The sequence below is a fragment of the Asparagus officinalis genome, chromosome 6, assembly GCF_001876935.1.
Source record: "Asparagus officinalis chromosome 6, Aspof.V1, whole genome shotgun sequence".
Lineage (NCBI taxonomy): Eukaryota > Viridiplantae > Streptophyta > Magnoliopsida > Asparagales > Asparagaceae > Asparagus > Asparagus officinalis.
Genome location: NC_033799.1, coordinates 404,557 through 418,686, shown reverse-complemented (window position 1 = coordinate 418,686; position 14,130 = coordinate 404,557). Strand labels below are relative to the sequence as shown.

The window sequence follows — 14,130 nt, the reverse complement described above, 5'->3', positions numbered from 1 at the left end:
AAAGAACCATGAAAAGATCAAGAAGAAGTCAACATCAAGGACCCATTTACTTATCATATTTGTACAACTTGGCTCCCTAGAAGCTGATACAAATTCACAAATTCTTGAATCAAGATGTTCCGATAAAAATGTAAATTGCAGCGCGTGCATCAATCTGCCCATAGTTCAGAAACTTCACATTATATTCATCTTGTAATTTGTGTTCATCCCTTTCATTATCTGCAGTAGCAGGTTGTTGTATAGAGTAAATCTTATCACCCATAGGGATCTAAATGTGAGCTTCCATTGTCACCTTTCTGATTCTTTGACATATTTGACATATCTGTTCCAAGCCACCAATGCTGCGCCCACAGCAGGTTCGACCTGCAATTCAACAAAAAAATGCACACTACAATTGATGCAAGTACTACTGATTAAGAAAAAAGAAGAAAAGGAGCACGTTTACTTTTGTAATTTGTTTGGTCTGTAAATCATCCAACTGCATCATTGATAGCTCTTCGACTGGTCATCGCCGCTCTTTAGCAGCATTCAATAACTATTTTCCAGCATTCTTGCGAGCAAGAGTCCAGTACCTTCGTACAGCATTCTATTGTCCACAATATTCTAATGCATTCGCTATCCTCTTACATCAATTAATGCATATAATGCACACCTAATACACTCCATACAGACCTTTTTTACGATCTAATATTTTTAACAAAGGCCATGGTCTGGCCCCTGAACTTGGGACGCCCCAAAATCCAACTGATCAACTTCGCCAACGAGACAGTCCCTTGTGGCACTCAATTAAAATTACATCACTTTTTCCATTTATATATGCTCCACACCATTCTTATTTTGTACACTACTGCTGCCGCAGGTTCACTGGCACAACAAACTTGACTAGATCTACAAACCTCCCAAATTTTACTTTTGCCTTTCCTCATCCTACAAAAGACAAAATTGAACAGTCCTGATGAAGCTGTCCGAAATTTTCGAACAAGTCCACCACCTCATCATTCCTAATTATGACCTCACCTCATATACTCTCACTATAATCAGAACATTCTGGATATTTAGCTTCTCATAAGCATTTCCTTCCCTTATCTGATATGGCATATAAATAAAATTGAGGAAAAGCGATGGAAGTACACTCAAGATAGAAGTACATTCAGAACGAGATTCTTAACAATCAACACACCACCTAGTTCTTTCTACTTATCGACATGAATATTTTTCATGCCGTGTGTAATAAACTCCTGATTGGGAAGTTCTTATGGTTAGTTATAATAGCGAACTCTACTCACCTCAGGTCGAATAGGACGAACTCCAGGATAAACCTTGGAGATACGGTTTATGATTTCCTTCCCGATATCCCAGCTCTTATTAGCATTAAGAACACCTCCAACCATAACAAGCGGAAAATGATTCTTTCCATCTGCAACCCAAAAGTAGCTATATCCACTCAATTTGATGATAAATCAAAACTGAGAAACAGTTATGCAAGAACATATAGGAATTAAAATCTTGATTCTAGAACCTTTTAACAATCTAAATCATTCTCGAATCATCATAGTTCGGTGCACTTCACCTTTACCACACAATCCAAGTCTCTGGACGACAGCTTTAACACTATCAGCCAATTCCTGGACCGCGTCATGCAATATTCTGTTGGCAACTTCGTCACCAGCCTCAGCAGAAGAGACAACCACAGGGACAAGTGCAGCAATACGAGCCCAAGAGGGGTCTGCATAGGTCCACCTATGCCATACAAGGGGAAATTATGTCTCAAGCAGCTTCTTCCACTAGAAGTACGCAAAGCAGTTTTAAAATGTTGTTAATGGAAAGATGAGACTCTGCAACGTGTTTTCCTTTAAGAATAAATGTTGTACCTTTGTTTCAGACAAACAGAAATAACATGTATCAAGGAAGAGATAAGACAGACAGGACTGTTTAGCACTGATTGGTCTGCTCATCTATTCATCACAAAGATATCTTAAGGAGTCTTCGTCAGAAATCCAGAGTCTCAAGAAGTTCAAAAAAGAAAAAAGCCACTTGACTCTCTATATCATTGTGATCCTTACTTCAAATGAATCACATCAGAATTTCCTTTATATATCATTTCTAGATCAGAGGAATGTTACAACAAGATCACTCCATAACATAAAATGGCCTGCGTTTCATTGTGATACAATATTATATAGAGTCAATAAACTCAAATATAACTTATCCAACAGAGGTTGAAGATGGTCACACACTTTCATTAGCAGAAAGGCTAAAAAAAGGGATTCGTTCACCAGGATTCAGACAGCTCTATTAAACATCTGATGAGACAGAGATCCTTGTTATATTTAAAAGTAACGATGGACAAAAAGATCGTTAAGTTGCATATGTTCCTGGGCAATAACAATTTCATCTGTTCTTTCATGGTCAAACAGCAGTTTATCGTCCTTGAAGATTAAAAACCCCATATTGATAAACAGTCAGTTCTCTCACCCAATGCATGACTTCACAATGTTTTAAAGATTTTTACATACTGGAGGAAAAAAAGGCCATTAATTGCAAAGACAATAAATTCAACTCAACTTGCCACATAATAATTAATAATAAAATATCTATTTAGAACAATTAGAATTTGCAACCATAATTCATATCCTTAACTATATTTTATATAGTCGTGAGACTCTTGTTTTAGGGGTTTTATATGGAAACAATCTTCACTTTTCACCAAGTTGATGGAAATCACCATTTGGATTTTTTTGGTGGAAACCACCTTTACTTGCTTTTGTGGTTTGCATAGTCATAGTCACACATTTTGGCGAATTATGCTGATAGTTTTGGTGAAATTCTTTAAATACCCTTAGCCATCTTCTCCTCTCTCCATCTCCTCCCTCTCCTCCCCTCTCCCCCTCATGTTCTCCAGTCTCTCCTACCCCTCCCTCCCTCCCTCCGCCAAACTCTCCCTCTTCCTCTCCTCCCTCCTCTGCCCTCCTCCTCTCCCTCCTCCTCTCCCTTCTCCCCTCTACTAACCACATCTTCCCCACCCTCAAACTCTCCCCTCCCCTTTCTCCCTCCATATTCCACCTCGCCCTTTGCTCCCTCCCCCGCCACTCCCTCTTAGATGATTTATTCACCAACGACCCATTGCTTTCCACCCTTCGTCCCAAAAAAGCCTCCCCTTCGACTTCCTTGAGTCGATTAGGGCTAGGGTGGGGATTGAGGGGAGATGTGAAGGGAGGAGGGGGAAGATGTAGGAGGTGGAGGTGTGAGGTTGGTTTAATAGAGGGAGAGGAGATGAGGGGCGGAGAGAGGGGAAGAGGCTGAGAGTATTTGTGGATTTCCACCAAAAATATCAGTAGGATTTGCTAAAATGTGTGACATTGCAACCATTACAGCAAGTAAAGGTGGTTTCCATCAAAACAATCCAAAAGGTGGTCTCCATCAATTTGGGAAAAAGTAAAGGTGATTTCCATGTAAAGACCTTCGTTTCGATGATTGTTCTATATCCAGATTCCAGTGAGTGCCGAGAATCAACTCCTGCATCAAGTAAGAATTTACAAGTAAATGCAAGAGCATACCCGATTAGTTCATCTGGTGACGAAAGCTCAAGCATCTTCAGAATGTTCGTTGTAAGATTTGTTTGTGGTCCACGGCCATCATAAGCCTTGATCACTGCTGTCAGTGCCTGTGCAGCAATTCCATACCCACTGCATAATTTACACATCTAGTCATCTAATTTTTTTCTTCCATATTCATAAGAGAAGATAAAAGGCAGAAATAAGTTCAAAAGATTTAAGAACAACATCTGTAAGTGAAACACATGTTCATGCTCATAGCTCTGACTATAAAAATCCACATGATATCGGTAAAGGGTATGTAGCAAGGATCAACATTGTAAATAAATTAAGAAAACATTGTAAATAAATTAACTAGCGAAAACCTAAAGTAAGAATACTTTTCTTTTGATAGTGACTTTTCTATTCTCTCTTCTTCACTTTCCCTGTTATTTTGATGCCTCATCACTTGGCTTTTCCTCAATATGATAACCCTCCACTTCTTCAGGTTTACAGTATGTCAAGTGCTACTGCAATGTGGTGTAGTCAGTATTCAATTAAGCAACTAAGTTAGCCTGCCTACACCATATGTACCCAAAGGCTTAAGTTGCAAAAATAAAAGGGAACCAGAGTTGAGAAAATTAAAATAAAAACGCATATGAAGACTCTTTACATTTTAAAAACTTGAAGAGTAAAATCAGCACCACATTGATACATTCCAACATTTTTAGCTACTCATCTTTTCTGAAAATTTTGTTTCTTAGTTTCCAAAATGTAGAAGCATAAATCATGGCTGGCCATGAAGCTATCTTTTAATTTGCTACTGTCATACAGTACTCTAGAAGAATTCTTCCCCTTCAACATTGATGCTTCAATTTTATAAACAACATCTCGATGAATGACTAATCTTAACTAAGGAAAATGATCACCGGTGTTTCTTGTTGAAAAGTGGAAACTACACCCTCAACTTCTCATAGCTTTCCAAAAGATACATTTCATACTACTATTTTTAAACACTGCAAAAGTTCATAAAAACAATTAACAAGAGAAAAAAGACAAAACAATGAAATACTTTTGTTAGTATGGTTCATTAAGTGTAGGTTTTCTTCCTACTGCAGCAGCTCATTAAGTGAAAATTAACTTAGTATGCTGTTGCATATTGTAAAACCTAACCAACAGTTATTCAATGAGTGATACCATCAAGTAGCACTAGCTGCAACTGTTTTCTTCCAATTTTTTTTTAATAAATAAAGTATCTGCACTATTCCAATTATAATGCACAACTGAAGGACTCTTAAAATGTAAATCCCAGTGGTCAAGGAGATATCGGTGATACAAGGGAGTACAAACACTAACCTGCCCCAGTCTCCCAAAACAGGCCCAGCACCAGAAGCTCGGGCTTCCCTTCCATCTTCGGTAAACCCGTAAGCAATACAACCGGTGCCAACAATCAATACACAACCATGAAGCTTCCCCATTGTCCCACTAGCCAATGCTGCCACAGCATCATTTTCCACAAACAACTTGACATGACTTGGAAAAATGTCTCTGCAAAGGAAGGAGTATCCTCTGAATAATTTCCATATGATATGAAGGGGCAAGGTACGTTCAGTTACTTTCAAATCATAAACCAATTGATGTTGGATAATACAAGGTACTAGCTAACGAAAGCTAATTTGGAATACAACACACAATGAAGGAAGGGAAAAACAGAAAAGAAAGAAAACCACATGTGTTCATCTTCCAGAAGTTTCTTTCTTATCTATTCTGCATGTGTGAGTTCTGCTTGTAAGAAAAGGAAACAAAAAAAGGGGGGAAAGGAACCCAGTGAAACAACATAATGACGTGGAACGGGTATTGATTTGACCAATGTAGACAAGTCTCCCAAAGAAGGATGAGAACTTATATATGATTATATATATTCTTGCTGTGTTAAAATTTCTTACTGGTGCTGTACCATTTATGTGAACATGCAGTGCCAACTTCCAATGCCCGCTTACCTCGGTGAACCAACGTAGTTAGTTAAATATGAAAGATGAGCAAACCATGTTGTCTCCTAAAATTCATGAGAATATTAAGCAAGAAGTAGCACACTTAAAGTGCCATGGCTGTCTTTCCCTTTATCTGGAGTAAGCCGAATAAAGTTTCATCTCCAAGTAACTCATTGGTTTCCAATATCTCAAGAAGAAGATTATCAGATATCTATATGAGTTCTTAAATACATTTAAGTATTTTTAACATCAGATAGATTTAGGAGAAATAACCAAATGCTTCATTTGAATCTAGTAGTCGTCATGAAAAATCCAAGCCTTTCATCATGTTAGATGTCATCATCATGGCCAAGGACATAAACAACAATATAAGTAGAGCCTATGAAATAATGTCGATGAGTTTTAAAATATATATCTATTCATCTATTTGGAAATCTAAGAATGCAGCAGGATGAATGCTCAATTGTACAATTTACTGGCACCCTACAGGAACAAAAGTGTAATACTACAACAGAACCCATGTCACTTGCATATATGATTTCTAAATGTAATGATGACCTACAAAATAGAAAGATAAAATTATTGCACAAAGACCATAGTGCTTTGGCTAGTGGGAAGCTTTACATATAAGAATTGCATAGTAATAGAAATAATTCAAATCATCGAAATAACAGGTAGGCCTAAGAGAACTTGATTGGAAGCAATTAAAAATGCTATGTAATTTTCATGTAGGCAAACCCTTAACAGAACTGAATGGAAAAAAATAGAATTCATGTAGGCGATGCCAAGAGTTTGGGATAAAGGCTTAGTTGTTATTGTTGTTGTTATCTAATTAAAACAGGTGGATCACAGACAACATTAGATAGGTGTGGCCCCAAATAGCCACAAAGTATCATAACTCTGATAAGCATAGCCTTTTAGAAGAATTAAATTGAACTGAATTTATTCGAAAAAAGAATTATGGGAAAGACCTGAGCCATCCCAGTACTCTTTGCTGATCTGAAGGATGATTAACACCGGATAAGGACAAGCAAACTGCTCTAAGATCTGAACAATTAGACCCTGCTTTTGAAAGGGCTTGAGTCATAACCTTCTCTAAGGCCACCTTTACCGCAGCTTCTGCAGACCAGAAAACGAGTCACTTAAGGTTATAAAACTCCATCAACTCATCGACAAAGGATCTCAACTTAAAAAGGTAAACTGGGGTCATTTTTGAAATCAGTAGCATTTGATGCTATGGTAGTGGGGTCAACCTTTTAAAAAATATAAAATGAACAAGAAAAGTATATTCTTACCAGTTATTACGCCATTGAAAATAAATTTGAAGAAAAACTATATAACATCAGCACAGCGAGCGGCCAGTTGCCTTCTGTTTTCCTTTCAAGAGCCAAGGGTTCATGAACGTATGATTCCTAAGTTTTTGTTATGAAACTCCTGTTCATGCTTTTTTTTCACTCCAACTATATCCAGACAAATAAAAAAAGGCCAAAAATTTCTAATTGTGTTATTGTTTGAGAAGAGAAGAAGATAATCTGATGAAGGTGTAAAGTAATCCTCATTCATTTTGAGTAGAATTATTGAAGAAACCACCTTGTGTTAAGCAACCTCAACAACTCTAAAGTGCAAACAACAAAATATCTACTGTTCCTAGAAGATACGGGTAAGTTCCTAACATAGACTCCTCAGGCCATCAAGTCCATGTCTGGAATTTAGTACATCTCGCAGTCATATAAAGGCACGTAAAAATAAGTCTGCAGCACTTATGACTACATTAAAGACAAGTTCCCTACAAATGCATGACCAAAAGTTTATATTTTGACCTGTTTATGTACTAACCTAATCACAATTACACCCAAAGAAAAACGTATTAATCCAAATACTGCAAAACATATATTCACATGAAGGCAATCATACTTTTAAGTCAGTTTTAACATAAGGATCCAAGACAAAATCCTAAAAAAGCATAGGCTAGGTTCCCCGCTCTTTAATACAACCTAGAACATTAAGACGCCCACAAGGAACATAGTAAATGATCAGGCCTCTCAAGTAGTAACTAGAGCGACTGCAACCCTGACGTCAAGCTGGTCATGGTGACGGACAAAGAGAACGATATATAGTTGATCGCCGATCACAATATTTCTAAAGTATATATGGACGGAACCTACCAAACTGAATGTGCTAGGAAAGAGCGAAAAATTCAAACCAACGTCTAAGAAATTATCATGTTATAAATGTTAATGAATGCAGACTAACGAAACTATGGAGTGGACAGTTTAGCTCTTGTCGATTGAAGCACCAACCCACGGTGATAGCCGTATCATATCAGATTCGAAGCTCTGCTGGGTTGCTCCATCTGACTGCCAAATATCGTTGACATCGGCTAACAACAGCCAGTATGCTGATGTAGGCTAATAATGACTAACAGATCATGAGATTTGAGATTTGAAGCACTAAAAATGAATTTGACAGGGTTGTATTAGGAAAAAAAAAGAAAGAAATCAACGAACAGAGATGTTGTGATTAAAATCTGACTTATTTTCCGTAATGTTGACTCCGATCGGAACGGCTAAAACTCTTTGTATCGATCGATGGTGTAAAGGTGGACAGAAACCGTAACAAACACCACAACATCTAATTAAGATTAGATGCGCAGAGTCACAAACAAAGCAATTAAGATGCAGAGGGGGAAAAAGAAAAAAGAAGAAGAAGATGTTACCGCCAACAGAATTGTGGTTGGTACAGCCGGCGAGGGCGCGAGAGAGGACGGGGAATTGGGCGGAGGAGGACGACGTAATCGACGCCGGAATACAAACGCAGACTATGACGCCGCCGTCAGCGGTTGACGGCGTCGCCTCCCCATTTGATCCGCACCCTTTCATCATCGTCTTCTCAATCCCTCTATGCCTATTTCTCCTGGGTCAGCGTCGTCGTAGCTCTCATCGCCACGGATTTCTTCGATCTAATATTATAATTATTATTTTGGGGCCTTTTGCCCCTCCTTTTGGAATGACGAAAGCACTCGCCGGTGCGGAGAGGCTTTGAGGCACACGCGGCACGTGCCATACGAGGCCCAGGGGGGGCTAGAGGAAGTTTTCCCTATATTTTATTATTTTACAACAAGTCCTCTCCATCGACTGAGCCGACCGCCTTCCCCTTCCGCCTCTCGCTCGGGTGCCCGTCGCCGGCCCCATCTCCATCGCCGTAATTTATTTTCCCTCAAAGACTCTGCCCCCCTCTTTTATTTATTTATTTTATTTTTATTCGCTTCTCCTCGTGGGAAAACACTCCCCTGGCCTCACAGACTCTCCCAAGTTTGCTTCTTTTCTAGGTTAAAAAAAAAAAAAATTAAACAGGAAACTCTTGATGTTACCTTCACCTCAGGTGTTAAAAAGAGGGCATCCCATCTTTTTTTTTTTTTTATGACAAGGGAAACTTGGTCACCCCAGCTCTGTTTAACTCCTTCGGAGCCCCGCCAACGGCCCTGGTTCGATTCTCATTGTTCCCTTCACATCTACAAGGAGCTACCCTTAATACCAGGGGCTCATCCCCACGGGCAGAGCGCGGGCGAGCAGCGTGGGGACCACTGGGACGCGAACCGGTGAGCATACAACGAGCTGAGCTGGATTTGGTGACCAATAAAACCCCGGGTTTCCATCCCCACCCTTAAACCAAGGGAAACCAGGTGAATGCGGCTACGAGGATTCGAACTCCTGACCAACAAACGGGCAATAGCCTGGAGAGATACACTCCCCCATGGAGAGCTGCTGACCATGAGTCCCACCCGCGGGTGGTAGGGCATCCCATCTTTATCTTACGTAAATTTGTTCTCTTCCTCCTCTCAAAAGCCCCAGCCTTCCCCTTCCAACGATTGCAGTGGGTGATCGATACTGAAGCTTAATTGGCCACCACCGATATGGTTCGCTGCTCCCAATGCTATATGATAGCGACAAGGTAATTCCTCATCGTCTACATCTTCTTATATCATAAATATTTGTATTTTAATTTTGGAACAACATGCTCTTCTTGACTACCTGATTCAATGCCAAATAATCTCCTTCTGTCATGATTAATTTTCACCCATATCAGTTATAAATAAATCGTTGTGCCTTGCTGATCTCTCAATATTTCACAAAACCAAGCAAGCTCTCATCGGATACCCAGTGACCATGTCACCACTTCCACGAATATATCGGATTAGGAAAATTTTATTAGCGCCACTCTTAATTATAACCCACCGCACTACCGTAGAATGGGTTATGAATTCTTATGTTCAAATCACCCCTTAGATCATTCGTGAATCTGATTAGAAAGTTAATCAAAGTAAATTTAAGATTTGGGCATTTGGAAAGTTAGTATTCAAATCTGGATTCAAATATAGTCCTCGTTTCCTTTTGGGGCCACGGCTTCAGCAATAATATACAATATTTTGTTGAGAGCTTATTTTCAATATAAATTCAGATCTAAATACATTAGTTTTGGATCCTTTGCATTTCAGTTTAGAAGACTTTTAGCTTGTTATTATTTTTTTATTATATGGATAATTTGTGTAGAAAATTTTGCATTAGGAAGTCTCAAGACTATCCCGTGTCTCGCAGTATAAAAGTGATGATATATTATGCTATCAAGAGCAAAGAACACCCCACCTAGTATTGTATATTTTTTGTCTACTTCTGTTTAAAAATATTAATCATTCTGATAGCCTAATTGAAATCAGTTCTATATTACAGGAATTGGTATTTTTTGGCAATAACTACTACTATTATTATGTGGATTCGAAAGCATAAAGTTGTTGACATTATTTATCAATTTAGCGAGACTCAAACTCACCCAGCACAGTAGTTTATTGTCGTCTAATTGAGAAATGTTAATCAGAGGAACTATTTGAGTGTGTCTCGATGAAGGGTCTACATGTTTACACAATTATCTGTCTCCCCTTCTGTTGTTCCTTCCCTCTTTAATCTTCTGCTCTCTCTTTCTTTAAAACCCACCAGAGAAATAATATGAACCGATTATCTCTTTCATCCCTTAACTCATATTCTCAACCCAATCGAAACCCATCTCTCTACTGTAGGCGTCAAAAAATGCTAATAGATATCCCAAGCATAGAGAAGATCACTCAAAAATTCACAAGAAAGGATTTCATACTGTTTTGGAAAAATCAAAACAAGTATGAACTGTCTCGCCAGCGAGACAGTCTTTGCTGTCTCGCCAGCGAGACAGTGTTGAAATAGTCAAAACTACATTTGTAACTGCCCTTCACGTGTCCATTAACTGCCAAGGGACGTGGGAAACATCATGGGCGAAAATCACGTGGATAACTGCCAAAATAACGGAGTTTGAAACGTGAGAGAACAGTTACAGCGAGAAACTGCCATTTTCCGAGACAGCATTTACTGTCTCGCTGAGCGAGACAGCAAATTTACTGTCTCGCGGGTCGAGACAGCAAACGCTGTCTCGCCCAGCGAGACAGTAAACACTGTCTCGCCGTACTGACTTCTTCGATTGTTAAGTCTTTGCAGTTACAGACCCCAGAGGCTATAAATACCTCCCTAGGGTCACTTCTGACGAGGATCGAGCATTTGTTAGAGCATTCCAGAGCAGAGAGAGCAGAGATTTGGGTTCTTTTCTTGCAACGCCTTGAAATTAAGCTTTGACTTGATTTTAAGAAGAACGACTATCTTACTTCGATAAGATATCGTTTCAATTTCTACTTCGATAACGAAGTTAGAATCATAAGCCCCCTCTTCACGATCTGTGAATCGGCGGTCCACGAACCAAAGCGTTCCCGGCACAGGCAAAGTCCCACGAAAACGAGAATTGATAGACGATTTTCGTGTTTGTTTCTCAAGAGTTGTAATTTTTGTTTTGTTGTGTAGAAAAAGTCTTATAAAAAGATTATTCTTTCGAATTTGTTGTAATCGAACAAAGTTATAATGAATTCCACAGCAGCGACTTTTGAACCAAACAAGCTGGCGACCACAGTGGGAGCCAGCGGTCTCGCTGCCGAGACCGCGGTGTCGCAACCGATCAAGATCATCATCAATGAAGAGATCGAATACGAATTCGATCAGGCGAAGTTTGAGGAGTATTTATCATCCTCATCCGCGAAATCTTCCTCGTCTCGCAAATATAGGAAGATTTCGAAAACTTTCAAGTCTGCAATTCCAACGGAGGCCGCAGACAAAGATTCTGGCTCGATCGTTGTTAAGGAATCTCCTTGCAACGTCCCTGCTCAAAACGACTCTACACCAGTTACGGAGTCGTTGATCAATAGCTCACCGGTGCTGACGAAAAGAGCTCGTCAGAGACAGCGTCAGCGCCGTGCTCGACAATTGGCTAAGGCCATGCAACAAACCGACGGGGTCCATTACTATGCGGACCTAGAGTCGAGGAAACAGAAAGCGGTTCAATTGCCCCAACGGCAAAATAATTGTATTTCTGCAAAACTTACGACGGAGGAGTGGACTCTCGTCAAAAGGGCCCGTTCAACCCTCAAGGAACGGATACAGAGGCGTAAGGCGAAGGCTGCCCAAACTCGCGCTCTTCGTCAACAAGCGCAAGGAACCAAGAAAGAGACAGTGTCTGAAAAGTCACCGAAGAATCGTAAAGTCTGGATGCCAAAGACGCCGCAAGCATCTGTTCCGGGCCCATCTACTGCGTCGTCGGTGAAACCCTGGGTTAGCCCAGATTTGTCTAAGTTTAAAGTGACAATGGCAGATCGCCTCGGTCCTTCGGTTGACGATCGAGGCAAAGCCCCAGTTAAACAACCATCAGATGCTGCAAATAAACCCATAGTGGTTTCATATGCAGGGGGTCGTAAACACCCACCTGTCAGAACCTCACAAGTCCAGAACGAGAGAATACCAGTTCACTCTCGTTTAGGACCTATGAAAACTCCACTCCCGCAAGGGGGTGGATTCAAAAATTCAACTTTGGATCGCTCAGAGGCGACGACCAGTCGTCCTATGTATGTTAACAAAGTTCAGAGGCAAAGGATAGGTTGCTCGAATCACAATAATGACGAGCTGTACTATCAGAAGAAGAATTTAAGAAAGAGGATTGTCCGAGAGAATGAGTCCCATTGCGCTTGCGAGAGACTCATCAAAGCAGTGCTGACAGAATGCGGATGCTCTAAGAATAATTCAACAAGAGTCTCCGTATTTCAAAGATTGTCCAATGAAGCGTCAAAACCCAAAATGAGACGTTTCAACAAGAAAAAATCTGTAATCCAACGAGATGAATTCCCTGAGGTCACTATCAACATGACCAACAAAGGAAAGAAACAGTTAGTTAACCCCGACCCTGATTTCTCTCCGGGAGGGAGAGTTGAGCAGGGTCTTTCTCAAAGGATGGCGCGATTACAAAGAAGAGCCAACCTACGACGAGATTACAAGAGAATGCACGAGGGGTTATCTTCGGACGAAGAATTATCAGACACTTGTTCTGCTGTCGCTTCTGACGACACCACATCCAGTGTTGGACAAGCCAGAGAATCATTTGCAATTACGCCAGATCAATTGGCTCACATGCTGCAGGAAGCGTTGGCTAAACAACGCGAAGAAATTAGAGCTGAGTTCAAAACCGAAATGGAGTTGACTATGCAGCAGATGCGGGATTTGCAGGTTCAGCAACACCAACCGGAATCAAGCCAAAGAGCAGAATCCAGTCGGCGTAATGAAGAGGATGAGACGATATTTGAAGATCCTCCTCCAGATAAAGACAACTCCGGAAGCGATCCGACCAAGTCAGCCACTCAACCTCCACAGATCTATTTGAAGAAAAGCGAGGAAGAGGACAAGAAGATGCACGATCTTGAGAGCAAAGTCAACGCTTTGATGACGGCTCAAGAAGTGAAGAAAACGGGCATCCCATACCCGTACCCGAGGGAGTGGGACCTGATTCCTTATCCCCAGAAATTTAATTTGATTAACTTTACTCCTTTTGATGGCAGGGGTTCACCAACTCAGCACTTGATCTATTTCAAGTCGCATCTCGGCGCAATATCTGGGAACGAAGCCCTGATGGTCCGGTCATTCGTAGGAACCCTTCGCGGGCCTGCCTTCGATTGGTACCGACGCCTTAAGCCTGGGAGTATCACTAGCTGGGCAGACATGGAAGAGTTATTCCTCACCAATTTCTTCGACGACGACACGGAAGTCTCGATCGGCACGTTGTTGGATGAGAAGCAGAAGGATGGGGAATCGGTTGATGTCTTTGTCAAACGATTCCGGGACAAAGCGGTGAACTGCAGAGATCCACTCACTGAGGAATTTATTCTGCAAACATGTCATAATAATCTGTCCTTGGATGTATTAGAAGTGGTGGGGGTTGTTCCCTCTAAAACTTGGAAAGAGATGAAAGTAAGAGGTGAACAAGCTGAACGCTTCCTCAAGAGAAAGAATTTGGAGCGAGGTTTGCCACCAGCTAATAATCAGAATCAAAATCAAAAGCAGAACTTTAACCCTCGAGGCAGAGGAAGAGGGTCTGTAGCCGCTGTGGACGCACATCAGACGTCATAACAGCCACCGCAACAACCACAACAATCATCCTTCCAATTGGCGCCAAACCAGAATCAACAACCTTCGAAGCAGTTTAAGAATTCTGAG

The 14,130-nt window shown here is 40.7% G+C and overlaps 1 protein-coding gene across 1 annotated transcript; it reads right to left on the bottom strand.

Annotated features, from left to right (window-relative positions):
- On the bottom strand, positions 22–8,406 carry LOC109844649 (N-acetyl-D-glucosamine kinase-like). The gene is made up of 7 exons (XM_020413763.1): positions 8,241–8,406; positions 6,496–6,643; positions 4,890–5,081; positions 3,558–3,686; positions 1,571–1,740; positions 1,287–1,417; positions 22–363 (listed from the first exon to the last, which is right to left on the bottom strand). The coding sequence occupies exons 1-7, from the start codon at positions 8,404–8,406 to the stop codon at positions 289–291; spliced, it is 1,011 nt and encodes a 336-aa protein (XP_020269352.1). The 3' UTR covers positions 22–288.

Excerpts from the sequence above, each read along its gene's own strand:
- LOC109844649 (XM_020413763.1), bottom strand. The coding sequence starts at position 8,406 with ATGATGAAAGGGTGCGGATCAAATGGGGAGGCGACGCCGTCAACCGCT. Across the intron at positions 6,644-8,240 it reads CAACCACAATTCTGTTGGCG|AAGCTGCGGTAAAGGTGGCC; the intron begins GTAACATCTTCT and ends TCTGGTCTGCAG. Across the intron at positions 3,687-4,889 it reads GTTTTGGGAGACTGGGGCAG|TGGGTATGGAATTGCTGCAC; the intron begins GTTAGTGTTTGT and ends TAAATTATGCAG.